Source organism: Cucurbita pepo, chromosome 3 (assembly GCF_057944985.1).
Source record: "Cucurbita pepo subsp. pepo isolate OVF chromosome 3, ASM5794498v1, whole genome shotgun sequence".
NCBI classification, from domain to species: domain Eukaryota; kingdom Viridiplantae; phylum Streptophyta; class Magnoliopsida; order Cucurbitales; family Cucurbitaceae; genus Cucurbita; species Cucurbita pepo.
Window position 1 is genome coordinate 18,588,261 of NC_141800.1, and position 12,722 is coordinate 18,600,982.

The 12,722-nt window shown below is 35.0% G+C and overlaps 1 protein-coding gene across 4 annotated transcripts; it reads right to left on the bottom strand.

Moving 5' to 3' along the window:
- Nucleotides 1-451: 451 nt before the first annotated feature.
- Nucleotides 452-12,614, bottom strand: LOC111790224 (E3 ubiquitin-protein ligase BRE1-like 1). 4 transcript variants are annotated; one of them, XM_023671073.2, is made up of 19 exons: nt 11,925-12,608; nt 9,696-9,857; nt 9,521-9,605; nt 8,361-8,588; nt 8,087-8,248; nt 6,481-6,674; nt 6,280-6,363; nt 6,016-6,135; nt 5,734-5,920; nt 5,471-5,631; nt 5,325-5,396; nt 4,629-4,705; nt 3,871-4,065; nt 3,576-3,648; nt 3,409-3,495; nt 1,795-1,932; nt 1,478-1,680; nt 1,237-1,402; nt 452-867 (listed from the first exon to the last, which is right to left on the bottom strand). In XM_023671073.2, exons 1-19 carry the CDS (start codon nt 12,033-12,035, stop codon nt 736-738), a joined length of 2,637 nt encoding a protein of 878 aa, XP_023526841.1. In that variant the 5' UTR covers nt 12,036-12,608; the 3' UTR covers nt 452-735. The 4 variants fall into 4 exon arrangements, with proteins under 4 accessions (XP_023526841.1, XP_086978631.1, XP_086978632.1 ...); XM_087122505.1 differs by lacking the exon at nt 11,925-12,608 and having other exon boundaries at nt 9,521-9,624; nt 9,696-9,828; XM_087122506.1 differs by lacking the exons at nt 452-867; nt 1,237-1,402 and having other exon boundaries at nt 1,473-1,622; nt 11,925-12,614.
- Between the last annotated feature and the right edge of the window lie 108 nt (nt 12,615-12,722).

Genomic DNA, 12,722 nt, shown 5'->3' on the forward strand with positions numbered 1-12,722 from the left:
AGTTGCCAAATAAACAAGCAAATCTTAAACTAACGAGCATCTTCAAGCAAATTGCGCACCTCATGTGCTGATGATAGGTTCGCTAAAACATTGAAACATGGATCCACAAATACATCAAGGAGAAAATGGGGAATAAATGTATAAGATAAATCAAATAGAAATATCAGCTTCTAGGACCTAACCAAGTCATGTACAAAAATTTTTGCCGGCAGGAGTGATGACGTTGTCCAACCAGCTGTTTTGAGAGGGCAAACCCCTTTGCATTAAGAACACCACTCATCAACTCTAGCTTCAACTGTTGGAGTGGGCGTGCTATTTTTTGGTTGAGCAAAGTAAAACTTGTTCGTCTATGTCCATCCATGGCTGTATAGCAGTGAGAAGCGATTCTGATTAATTCTGCAAATAATAAATTGAAAGCTTCCAGTTGCTCCAACCACATCAGAAGAGAAGGTAAAATAAATGTGCATCTTAATAAACTTTTAATAAAATATTAAAAAAAAAAATCTAGAAACAAGCCAAACGATCTAAATGATTTGCTTAAATTGCTATGCGTCAGACAATTCCATATTCCGTTCTCTCGTCTCATGCACTGTTTGCCCTACATTCTAGCATAGTCATACACGTAAACCTGTTTGTATTCCCATGTCAACTCTTGCCTCAACCAAATGGCCATGAAATGTGCACCAAGGGCGGCTGAGTTAAGTCTTACTGAAGGTACGTATGAGCAGTTTCAAGTCAAAAGAAAACTTGCTTGACATCATTGGGCCCAAAACTTGCACTACATCTTGGGCATTTGCGATGCTGACTCTTCAAGATATTTTGTACACAGGGATTACAGAACAAGTGGAAGCACTTTGTAATGACAACCTGCAGAGCCAAAAGAAAAATCAATTTTAACATGAAATGAAGAACAAAGGAAAAGACGCGGACAGAGATTTGTGAACATGTTGTAGTACTAAGAAAGAAAAAGATATCTTCAAGAACATGGAAGTACAAGATTCAAAGTTGAGGCATCAACACTCGATACAACTTGTTGAATCAAGCATAGCAATTTTGGTTCCCAAACATTTGATTTTACCATCTACAATAAGCTTATATCTTAAAGGAATTCATCTCCCAGCCACTAGCCATTTAAGATTTCCTCGTCGTAATATTTTCTAGGAAGCACACATGAATTCCAATTTCTAAGCTAAATATGCGTAAAAATCAGTATGCTAGAATAAAAAAAAATGTTACCTGCTTTCTACTGTCGACACAAATTTTGCAATTCACTATCTTTTCATATTCCCCAAGTTCCTCATGAAGCTTTTCAACCACTGATGAGCTTTCCATCTGTGCTTCAAGCCGTGAAGCTTTTCTGCCAACAACTTCTAGTTCCTCCTCAATTCTTTTCTTCTCAAACCTAAACAAGAGCTAAAAATCACTTGCATGCTCTATGAGAACAAAATAAAAGAAAAGAAACAGAAAATATCCACACCTTTCTTTTTCTAATTCTATCTGCAGCTCTGCTTGAGTCGTTCGACTTTTTTCAACTTTAGACTGGGATTGATCAAGCGACTCCCTTGTTTGTTGAGATGCTAGTTTAATATCCAATAATCTTTTTTGGATGTTTTCTAGGGTATCTGTGTCATGTAACTTGTCATCTTTAATTTTCTTAATATGATCCGAGCAGCCTCTCAACTGTAATATTAATCAAACTACAATGATAAATAAGCAAATATAACATGATTATTCAGAAGTAAATTACAATTCTCCATCCCTATAGTTAATGTTTCAACATTATGCTCATATTACCTGGTCTTCAACTCTAGCAGCTTTCATCTCAAAAAGTACAAGAGATGCATTGGCTTGCTGAATCTCCTTTTCCAAGGTCTGTTTCTCTATGAGCATAATCTCCTGCAATTGCCTTGCTCTCACACCTTCTAAAACAAGCTGAAAAAACAAATATGGGAAGGATATGAACACCAAATAAAATATGACCTCGCTACAGGCTCCATCATTTTGGAGCGGAAAGTCTTTTTGCAATCCCTCCTTTGAGAAAAGGTATGCCTTAACCCATTGTCCCCTAGGTTGCTTCGTTTGACTTCATCTTTTTTATGAATTTCTTTGTTTCTTATCACCCAAAAAAAAATATTCTCGTTACCATCTTAGTGGACGGTCAGAAACAACAAAAAGAACTCTTTCGCTGCATATAAACAGTTTTCCCTTGAAAGTTATGCTTGAGAGAAATAATTGATTCAATGGTTTCTAGGATACTGTTCTGGCCCAGTGGAAGAGCTTGTCAGAGTTCCACATCTTTTGTAGTATTTCGTTTTGTTTCTCCTCAGAAAAAAATTGAGATTGATATATATTACGATAACAATTACAAGTAAAATGTAGCTATATTGCAATATCAAGAGAAACCAATGTTAATAACAGTTCGATAGGGATATCTATCCCTCACAAACCATCACTACAGACTGACATCCCAAAGCTATGCCTAATCTCTAAACTCCCTAACTCCAAAAATATTTATAACCAATCCGCAGAACAAACTACCAAGAAATTACAATTATACCACTATTATGACAGCCAGACAGTAGTCCTAAAACTAAGAAAATAATGCATTTAAGACAGGATGACCAGACAGCAGTCCTAAAACTAAGAAAATAATGCATTTAAGACAGGATGACCAGACAGCAGTCCTAAAACTAAGAAAATAATGCATTTAAGACGGGATGACCAGACAGCAGTCCGAAAACTGAAAAAATAATGCATTTAAGACAGGATGACCAGACATCCTCCCAAAGGAAAAGCCAAGGATATTGTAAAACGAGGAAATAAAAAAGGTTCACCATGATTGTGCATCCACTGTTTCATGGTGAGGTTTGGATCTCGTGCCAGCTGTACTTCATAGAATCCTTTGGGCCCTTTGGAGTGAGAGGAATATTACCTTAATTTTTTGGATTTTGTGAGAACGATGAGGTTTGGTCAATTACTAGGTTTCATGCTTATAATTGGGCATCAAATTTCCAACTGGAACTGATAATTTTGGATTGGAGCCATTTTTTTTTGCAAAGTTAGGATTTTTAATGCCCTTTCAAGTACTTTTATTCTTCTCAATTGAAAGCTTCGTTTCAACCAGAAAAAAAAAAAAGAAAAAAAAAAAGAAAAAAAAAAAGTTCCATAATGCAGAAAAAAAAGAGTGCTGCAAACTACCATTCTCACATAGCTCATACATCACGGGGGCTAGTTCAAATGATTGAATTCCTTTTCTGTATTTGTGTAAGCCGTTGAGCATTGAAGATGATGAGGAAAAAACGTAGATAATGACAGTGAAGATTACCCCATTCACTTAATATGCAGAAATAATAGAAGGAAAATAAATTTTATCCTCATCGATCTCATAGCCTTAAAAGATGTAATCACCTTAATGTTGTAGTCATCTCTCTCAGTTATTTGCTGCAACAGATGCTGGTTTTGAGTTTGCATATCGTCATATGCCTGACCAATTGTCTGTCAAAGGCTAACAATTAGATTACCTCACAACGCCTCAGATGATCAAACAATCAGAGTTCAGAATACAAGAAAGTCACCTCAATTTCAGACAAGTACGCCACGTTTTCATCGCTTTTAGATTTTAAAACATCTGATAATCGAGTTAAATCCCTGAAAAATGAAGAAGATGAACACATGGTTTGAATCCCATATTGTTATATTGTTAGAGGGAAAACAACTTAAAAAGCTATCAAGCATCCCAGAATGTAACTGAAAGGCATTCACAGAACCATTACAGAACACAAAGTGCACAAAATTATTCAAAAAAATGGATCCAAGAATCTGGTTTCAGAGAACAAAAGAGGAATAAGGCAGTCAAGATCAAAGCCCAACCTTTTAGATGCTTCTAGCTTCTGTCTTAAGCGTGCAATCTCAGCTTCTGCAGCAGCTAGCCTTTGTTGAGATATAGCCTCAGCTTCATTTGCAGTCTTAACACGTGATTCCAGGTTGCGTTCATCCAGGGAGGACTTCAATGATTGAACACGAGCCCATGCCTTATATTCCAAATCCCTAGCTTCCAAGACTTCCCTGCAGAAGTAAATTTCTAAGCACACACCTAATATTTGTACATGCCAACACTGCTTTCATTAAATAAATAATAAATAAGTACATGGAATACAAAAGGTTAATTCAGCACGGAGAAAATCTAACTAGAATAAAATATGGGGACATTTCAGAATTCCTTAGCATACACAAATGAGAGAAGCGAAATAAAAAGTTTAAGTTCCACCCTTCATATCTTGTAAGTCAATTCAATTCTTTGTTTCTGTTCTTAGGAGCAAGCTGCTCACAATTTCTTTAGATTGATTGATTGGTACACACAGATTCTTTGGCGCTCTCTGGCATAATTGTGGCATAATTGAAATAAAAAGAAAATTAAACAATATTTTGTCTATACTATTAACAGATCTTTGAGCAATGAAGTTTATAGCCAAAACAAGGACTGGTTTTGGTAGTAATCTGCACCCTAGAATACGAGATAGATGATCAATTGACAAGCCATTTTCGACAACCAGGGAGTCATTTATTGTAACAATAATTCATGACATTGTAAAATATCATAAAACTAGAGTGAATTTAGATCACCCTACCTTGATTCAGTTGATTCACGTCTATACATATCAATTATGAGTTTCAAGTCCCGATTAAATTCTGTTAAATCTTGAACCTGCATCAACGTTTAGAAACAGAAGTTAAAAATACCCAATCTTTTGTAAATTACGAGCAGTGGGAGGAGGTTTGAAGCTTGCAAATTTTAGGTTTGAAGCTTCGCATATATTGAATAATATGTGTGTATATATATAAGAAACATACAAGAGAATATATTTAATCTACAAAAAGAAAAAGTCTCATTAAATAAAAATTATACCACATGCTATTCTGTAATAAGAAACACAGACTATATTAAAAAAAAAAAAATCAATTACCAAGGAAAAGACGGTTGAAGGATAACTTGAAACCTAAAAGATGATAACTACTTGATTTGGCTAATGACTATTCCACATATTTTAGAACACACATTTTAAGAAATCAAATCAACAAAATCTTATCATAATTATGAAGTTTCAAAGCTTGCACCTCATTGCAGAATTAGTTACAGAGTCACCCTCATTGACAAAAAGAAAAGTGTAGCTCAAATGTCAAACAGACACATGCACCCACAATATAAGTTCAAGTGGCACTATATAAACCCTCTCAAGCCCACTATCATTACCTGTTAATAAGATTTCTATCTTTAAAATGCAAAGAAATGGAAAGAAAAATCTCATCGGAGAAGTTAATTATACCGTAGCTTGCAACTTCTGTATCTCTGCAATTTGATCCTTGGATTGGGATGACAAACCTTCACACTCCTTCTCCTGTATCAGTCCAAAAGAAATGATGTCAAGCATTCAATTCCTTTTCAAGTCAAGCATTATCAAACTCCGCCTACCATTCTATCAATAATACTAGAAAGAGATTGCATGAAAGCTCGCACAGAATGAACATCTGAAGCAGCTTCTTTGTATTTATGTAACTGACTTTGCATAGACCCCATTGCTTCTGGAAACGAAGAAACCAATGCTCTAAATTCTGAGACAATTTTTTTCCTTCCTGAAGAAAAACAACCCATTCGAATGGGAAAAAACCACTAAATCAATGTGGGTGGGCATGATATATTCTATGATCTGAGAAAAGCAATAAACACCATCCAACCTGGCTCTTTCAATACTTCAACCAGCTTGTTCTCAGTTGACATTTTTTCATCCTTATGTTTCTGAATCAGCATTTCCAGATCATTAATCTTAGTATCAGAGACAGTAGATGATCTTCTCAAAACATCAAGTATGTTATTTTTCACATTCAATTCCTTCTCCCTCCATATAATGTTATCCTTCTCAACCTGACGTTGGCAGAACATGTGTTAGCATCAAAAAGAAAAACCACATAATAAATGTCAGATTCAGGAATTAATGCAACTACCGACCAGTTTACAACCTGTAGTTTCTCAAATAAAGCCTGCTGCTCGTATACTTCTGATTTTAATTTTTCTATCCGATCTCTCAATAAAAGATATGATTGTGAAGCTGAAAGGCACTTCACGCTCTTCATAGTATTCTGTCAAAATAGTCAATAAAAATGTAAATTAGAACCAAAATGGTACATCCTTGTGATAAGAGTTTCAGGTTATATCATTAAAACATTTATAACTACAGTTAGGAAACAGGTGACCAAAAAAACCGTTTTTAAGTAAGTTCCAACCCGGAAATCAGATAACTGTTGCAACATTTTTAGTCGTCCTTCATGTAGACTGTTTAATTCCGCCAGGCGATCAACTGCTTGGTCCTGTAGTGCAGCATTTAACTAATGTCTTATTATTTCTCAAACAAAGAAAAGGAGGGGGAAAACCTATAGTCTAAATATGAAATCAAAACATGAAAACGGGGGGAGGGGGGCAATTACCTTCAACTCTTTGAGAGCAGACTCCATATCTCGAAGATCTTTTTGTTTATCTCTCACCTTACTACTGCTGGAATGTTTACCTGCTAGATTCAAAACAGGAAATCCAGCCTTTTTTGCCGCATCATGTTCTGCTCTAAGCTTCGTTAGCTTGGAATTGCTATCTTCCAGTTCAGCCACCGCACTCTCCAATTCCACTTCATAACAAAGAAAAAAAAAATTAAAACACACAGAATATCCAGCAGATAACAAATAAAAAAATCTTCCCCTTCAGATCCCAACCCCTGTATAATGTGCATGGCATTCCCTTTTTCCCCCTGTTTTGTGATAGGAAACAAAATACTTCATTCCTCAAATGAAACTATAAGAAGAAAACCCGTGGCAAAGTCATGAAGTTCTACAAAAATACCCCAAATTGGAAATGAGGGATTTTTTTTTTAATAAGAAACAGTAATTATCAATAAGAGATTGTTACTAAGATGTCACAAACATGTCACAAACACGATGGCACATTATTTTCTAAAAGTCTAGGACACAATTATTGAAGTATATATTTTTAAAAAATTTACATAATTTTTATGCATGGTCAAAAACTATACTTGATCTTATGCATCTATATGGCTTAACAAAATGAGTTTCATGTATTTTTCTCTTAAAATTTATTACTTTTTCTACATCAATCTTTGTGTCTATTTATTGCACCTAATAAGTGTTTGACTTGATTCACTCTATACAACTAGCATTTAACATATGTCTATTGTGCTAACAAGTGACCAACATATGTCCAACAAGCAACGAACACGAATACATAACCCAAATTGAAGTGTCTGTACTTCCTAGATGACTATCGTATCTTCGACACTTCTACAAGTACGTATCTTTTCATAAATCACTCTTTACTTATTTGTGAGGGAATATTCTCAAAAAAAAAAAAAAAAAAAAAAAAAAGGAAAAATAAGTTTTAAAGAAACCTAAAAGATCCTCATAAAACTAAGGCACCATGAGGTAAATCCTATTTTAGCAATTGATTATAAGACTCACGCTTGAAGATCAATTGAGGATATAGGTGTAGAAGATAAATATTGTTTTGGATTATTGAAGAAAAGAAATAAAAGAACCTTTCAAGGAGTTTTGAGGACAAATGGAAGTTGATTCTTTTCACAGCCATCTTTTACTTTTTTATATCATACTTCACTTTATATTAACACCAATTAGGAAGGTTTCTTTCTGTAATTCCAACTGGAAAGCTGTTTTCTAATCTCAGTTTGCTTGGTTTCAGAGCACGCTACTCTTACCTCTGGTATTTCTATTCCATAATTTTCAATAAAGTTGTCTTATGAATAGATAATTTATTTACAACATAGAGATATGCTGAAATAAATCATGTTTCATTTCCCCTTACATGTTCAATAATACCCAAATGGTTAAGATGATGCGTAAAAAGTGATCAAACCAAATGGCTTAAAGTGCTAGGGGCACCAAGGTACCAACAAAAAAAACAGAGTAATGTTTTTTAATATAAAAGGTACAGATTCAATCACATGTATCTATCATGTGGCGTACATATACAACAGCAAATGATAAATCATATGAAATGTCCAGAAGCTACCTTTTAAAGCTTTTAGCTCAGCTTTAGTTTTTGCATCCAAGTCCCGGTGATTCTGCAATTCTTTAGCCAACACCTTCTGCTTAAACAAAAAATCCTTGACTCTCAACCTCATATTTCTTACTTCTTTAACCAAGTCACCAGATGTCCTATTCCTGAATGAATCTAACAAAACAACCAGTATGTATAGAGAACTAAGAAAGAAACTAAATGGAACAGAGAACGACAGCAGATACAGATTATCACATTAGCATTCACGGAGTCCTTTTATTCATACCATCTATTGGGAGCTCACTCAACAATGTGGCATGTAAACCATCCTTCAGATACCAGAGATTCTCAATTGACGCTTCTATATTTCGCTCGATGGTTTTGGTCTTCTCACAAGGTGATTCTGTTTCTTCTTCCATGTGCTTAGTGGAACTATATGATGAGGAACTTTGAGTAGCACCTGTTTCTGCCAGCCGACTAAGAACAGCATCTTCAAAGCTAGACGAGGATCCATCTAGAAAGCCATTAAGAAATATTAAGCATTCATAAATAATAACTAGCAAAACCATGGACCAAGATACAAAAATGAGCAGAGATTCGTTTCTGTTAAAAGAGACAAGAAACCAACAGAACATGCAGACCATCTTTGTTACTCAAACGTCTTATAATAGTTTCAAGACCAGTAGACTAAATACAACGGGACTATAATAACAAGAGAATTGAAAAGCATACACCAACAAGCATGAAACTAATAAAAGTTTAGAACCTCACCCCAGCTTGTGCACTTCCCTATAGAGAGCCTCTTACCTTTTGTGTGTGTGTGTGTGTGTGTGTGTAGGAAACAATATTTCACTGATGATGTAAAATCTCAGGATACTGGACACTCTATACATATAAATGTACTACTACAAAAAGAGTTATTAAAAAACAATCCAATTAACCTTACAAAAAGCCTTGTATTTCTAGTTTCTTTCAATCCCTTTTTTTAGGCATTTACAGCCTCTTCCTCATTCTTCATGACTGGCAGGCTGTTACTCATTAGTTTTGTTGGGAGGGGACCCTCTCATCCCCTGCCCGTAGGTTGTATTCTGTGTCTTTTAATATACCCACGTGTTCCCTATAAAATTTATAAAAAAAAATAAAAATAAAAATAAAAACCATTTTCCTCTTTCAAGAAATACATTGGCCAGTTCACTAATCGCTTGAAAAGCATTTTGTTAAAAATCTAGGCAACCTCATGAAAATCAAAATAATTTCATCAATGATCCATAACACTACTAATTTAAAGTTCCAGAATCATTAACTGGTAAAATGGTATTAAAAAAATATAAAATAGAATGTTGGAAACCTATACAAGATACCGGGAAAAAAGTATATATATGTCCAGATGAACAAATCATATAAGGATGAGAATAATCGGTCCAAATAAAGGATGAAAATCCCCACCTACAGCAGCTATTGATTGTTCACCATCCTGCTTGCTCCTCCACCTTCTCATGCAGACAGAAGACTTCTCCAATCCATTAACAAGCTGTTGCAAAATGAATAAACTACATTTCAAGAAATTCAAAAGATCACATGGCATGTCTAGAAGATGATCAGTGATAGATATAACAAGTACCTCCTCCCAACAGTTTTTAACTACAGCCACTGTGATGTCATATGGCTCTTGTTTCTCCTTCAAGTGAGCATATTTATTCTGAAGAGATTTGTACTCTACCTTCTGAACCTCTAATTTCTGTATGAGCTTCTGGTTTTGGTATTGAAGAACAGCAACATCAAGCTGCAAAGGACAGAGGGAAAATGTTCGGACCTAGTTTTGAATTTCTTAAATAGTAACATGCACACAGATCATGAAAAAGACCAGCATAGCCTTTGGTGTTATCCATTCACTCAATGCAGACATTATGTTGAAGGGGTCCTTCCTTGATTCATAATTCAATAGCATGTCATTTTGCTATTGCTTTTTTTTCTTTTCTACCGAAAGTAAATTAAGTTGGAAGAACTAATAAAAATCTAACTATATATTCATTACCCTTTTCCATCTGATGATGAAAGTTGACAAGTATAGAGTCCTCTTAACAACAAATGAAACCATCGAGAGAATAAATGCACAGATTATTAGAACATAACAACGTTTTGCAGGAGAAATAAGACTTTTGGTATGAGATGAAAATCCAGATAACAGCACTATTGACCGTAAACACTTGGAAAGAAAACCAAAGAATGCACCTAAAACCACCACTGGTGAAACCCAATTAAAATAATGAAAATATAGAAAACATAAAATTACTGCAAAACAACTTTCATAGGTCAAAACTTCCAAACACGAAACAAAATAGACTTACAACAAGCTAAGGACAATGTTAGATTTTTCAAAAACAGAAACAAAAAATTTATAAACTAAACAAAAACAAAACTTCCCCAGTATAAAAGAAATAGAATGAATTAGAACTCAAGACTCCGTTAAATATTAAAAAAATATATCCAATGTTGAAAACCTAAAACCAACAAAGTTGGAGAAATAAAACTTCAATAAAATTTAACAAATAAACACAACACACAAACCTCTTCCTCGTTTTTTCCTAAATTGCACACGGATGCGCAATAAAAGCATGTTAATACCTTATTGTCCAAAAGTAAATATCTCACACGCATGTCAAGGGCATACAGAAATGTGGGGATATTTTTACATTCATGGGTATACAGACATTGCGGCATACTGGTAGTCTTCTAAGTATCCAGTTTTATGAAATTTTAGAAGCTATGAAGAGAGATCAACATGACGAATTCAATGACAGGGAAAATTAGATATTTGTACAATACAATGTTTATAACAAAGATTTATAAAGAATGCTAATTACTGAATTATGTCAATTGAAAGAACTAACATTCTTCTAAATTACTTAATACATTGCAACATATGATTCAATTGGGAAAAAACATGCAATATTTTGAACTCTTTAATTATTCAATATGAACGCTAGGTCTCTTTTCCAAATCTCAAGCCACCTTAGAGAGAGTATCAAAAAGCAATTTGGATTTTCTTGTGCTCCGTACACCACTAAAGATATGCACAAGTCATGAGTCAAGAATTAGAAATTCTCGTACATAGTAGCAGTCGTTCATGATCTTCTTCTCAGAAGATGCCTTTCCTCCAAATTCTAACAAGACCCGACAGAAATTTAAATTGATTACACTAGACTAGGCAGATATAAAGATTTATAAAGAATGCTAATTACCGAATTATGTCAATTGAAAGAACTAACATTCTTCTAAATTACTTCATACATTGCAACATATGATTCAATTGGGAAAAAACATGCAATATTTTGAACTCTTTAATTATTCAATATGAACGCTAGGTCTCTTTTCCAAATCTCAAGCCACCTTAGAGAGAGTATCAAAAAGCAATTTGGATTTTCTTGTACTCCGTACACCACTAAAGATATGCACAAGTCATGAGTCAAGAATTAGAAATTCTCGTACATAGTAGAAGTTGCTCATGGTCTTCTTCTCAGAAGATGACTTTCCTCCAATTCTAACAAGACCCGCCAGAAATTTAAATTGATTACACTAGCCTAGGCAGATATAAAGTCCTGAGCCTGGGATTCGTAAAAGGAAGATGGAAAAAAATAAAAATGAAAATTCAATATCTCTAGTCAATATGAGTTTAGAGAGAGGGGGAAAAAAAAAAAAAAAAAAAAAAAAAAGAAGCTAAACATGCAAAGATGTTCAATAACCGTAATAATCTAAAGTGAAACCGCTGGCCAGGTTAGACTTACAAAACCTAATATCGAAGCATAATAAGTTCGAAACAGTTAGAAACTAATTAACTGAACGACCATACCTTTTTGTCCTCGGAAATGGGCAAGAAGGGCGCTTTCTTGGCAGTAGCAGCGGTTGGGGATATGGTGCTGAAGTGACGCCGCTTTCTATCTGATTCGACGGTGCTCCCCATTCCCCCTTACACAGGCCACAAGAGCTTGCCACCAGGTCCACTCACATAACCTCTCTAAAGATTGATTAAGCGCTTGAAACCCTAATTCAGAGGACCACGCTTCTAGAAGATTAATCACTGTTCACTACTCCAATCCAAAGCCCTCCTCGAGACAGTATATTCCTCCAGAAAATCCTAGAGCTAGAAGAGTATTTACACAGGACCTAGCAGCGTCTTTAAGCAACAAAAACCAATAAAAAAAATGATTGATTAAGCCGCTCAAACCCTAACTAAGGCGAAAACCTGTAAATAAGAATGAAACTCCAAAACCCTCAGCTCGGAGAACGGCAAGATTTGACGGACTTAAGCTGGTTGTGATGCGGCCTCGCTCCCAGTTTGTGGTGGCCGTGTGTTCGCTCCATGGAAGGGGAAAATGCGGAGTCGTGTGCGTCTACTGGTCTGGCAGGGCCAAAATTCCAATGGCGTCGAAATTGTTTGAAGGATTGGGGGTATTTCTGGAAAGTGGAAATTCTATCTGCAACAGAAAACCACGAATTGGAATCTGTCGTCGGCATTGTTTTATACTCCTCAATATTTTACTCAAAATTGTGCTGGCCAGTATTTGTATTAATTATTTTGCCCTTCACAGAGTTTTTCAATCAAGATCCCATGTAATTTCAACTTTATTATCGAATTATATTTTTTAAC

Coding starts and splice junctions, on each gene's coding strand:
- LOC111790224 (XM_023671073.2), bottom strand. CDS start 12,035: ATGGGGAGCACCGTCGAATCAGATAGAAAGCGGCGTCACTTCAGCACC. Junction 5,632..5,733: donor TGAAGTATTGAAAGAGCCAG/GTTGGATGGTGT, acceptor GTTTTTCTTCAG/GAAGGAAAAAAATTGTCTCA. Junction 3,649..3,870: donor AAGCTAGAAGCATCTAAAAG/GTTGGGCTTTGA, acceptor TTCATTTTTCAG/GGATTTAACTCGATTATCAG.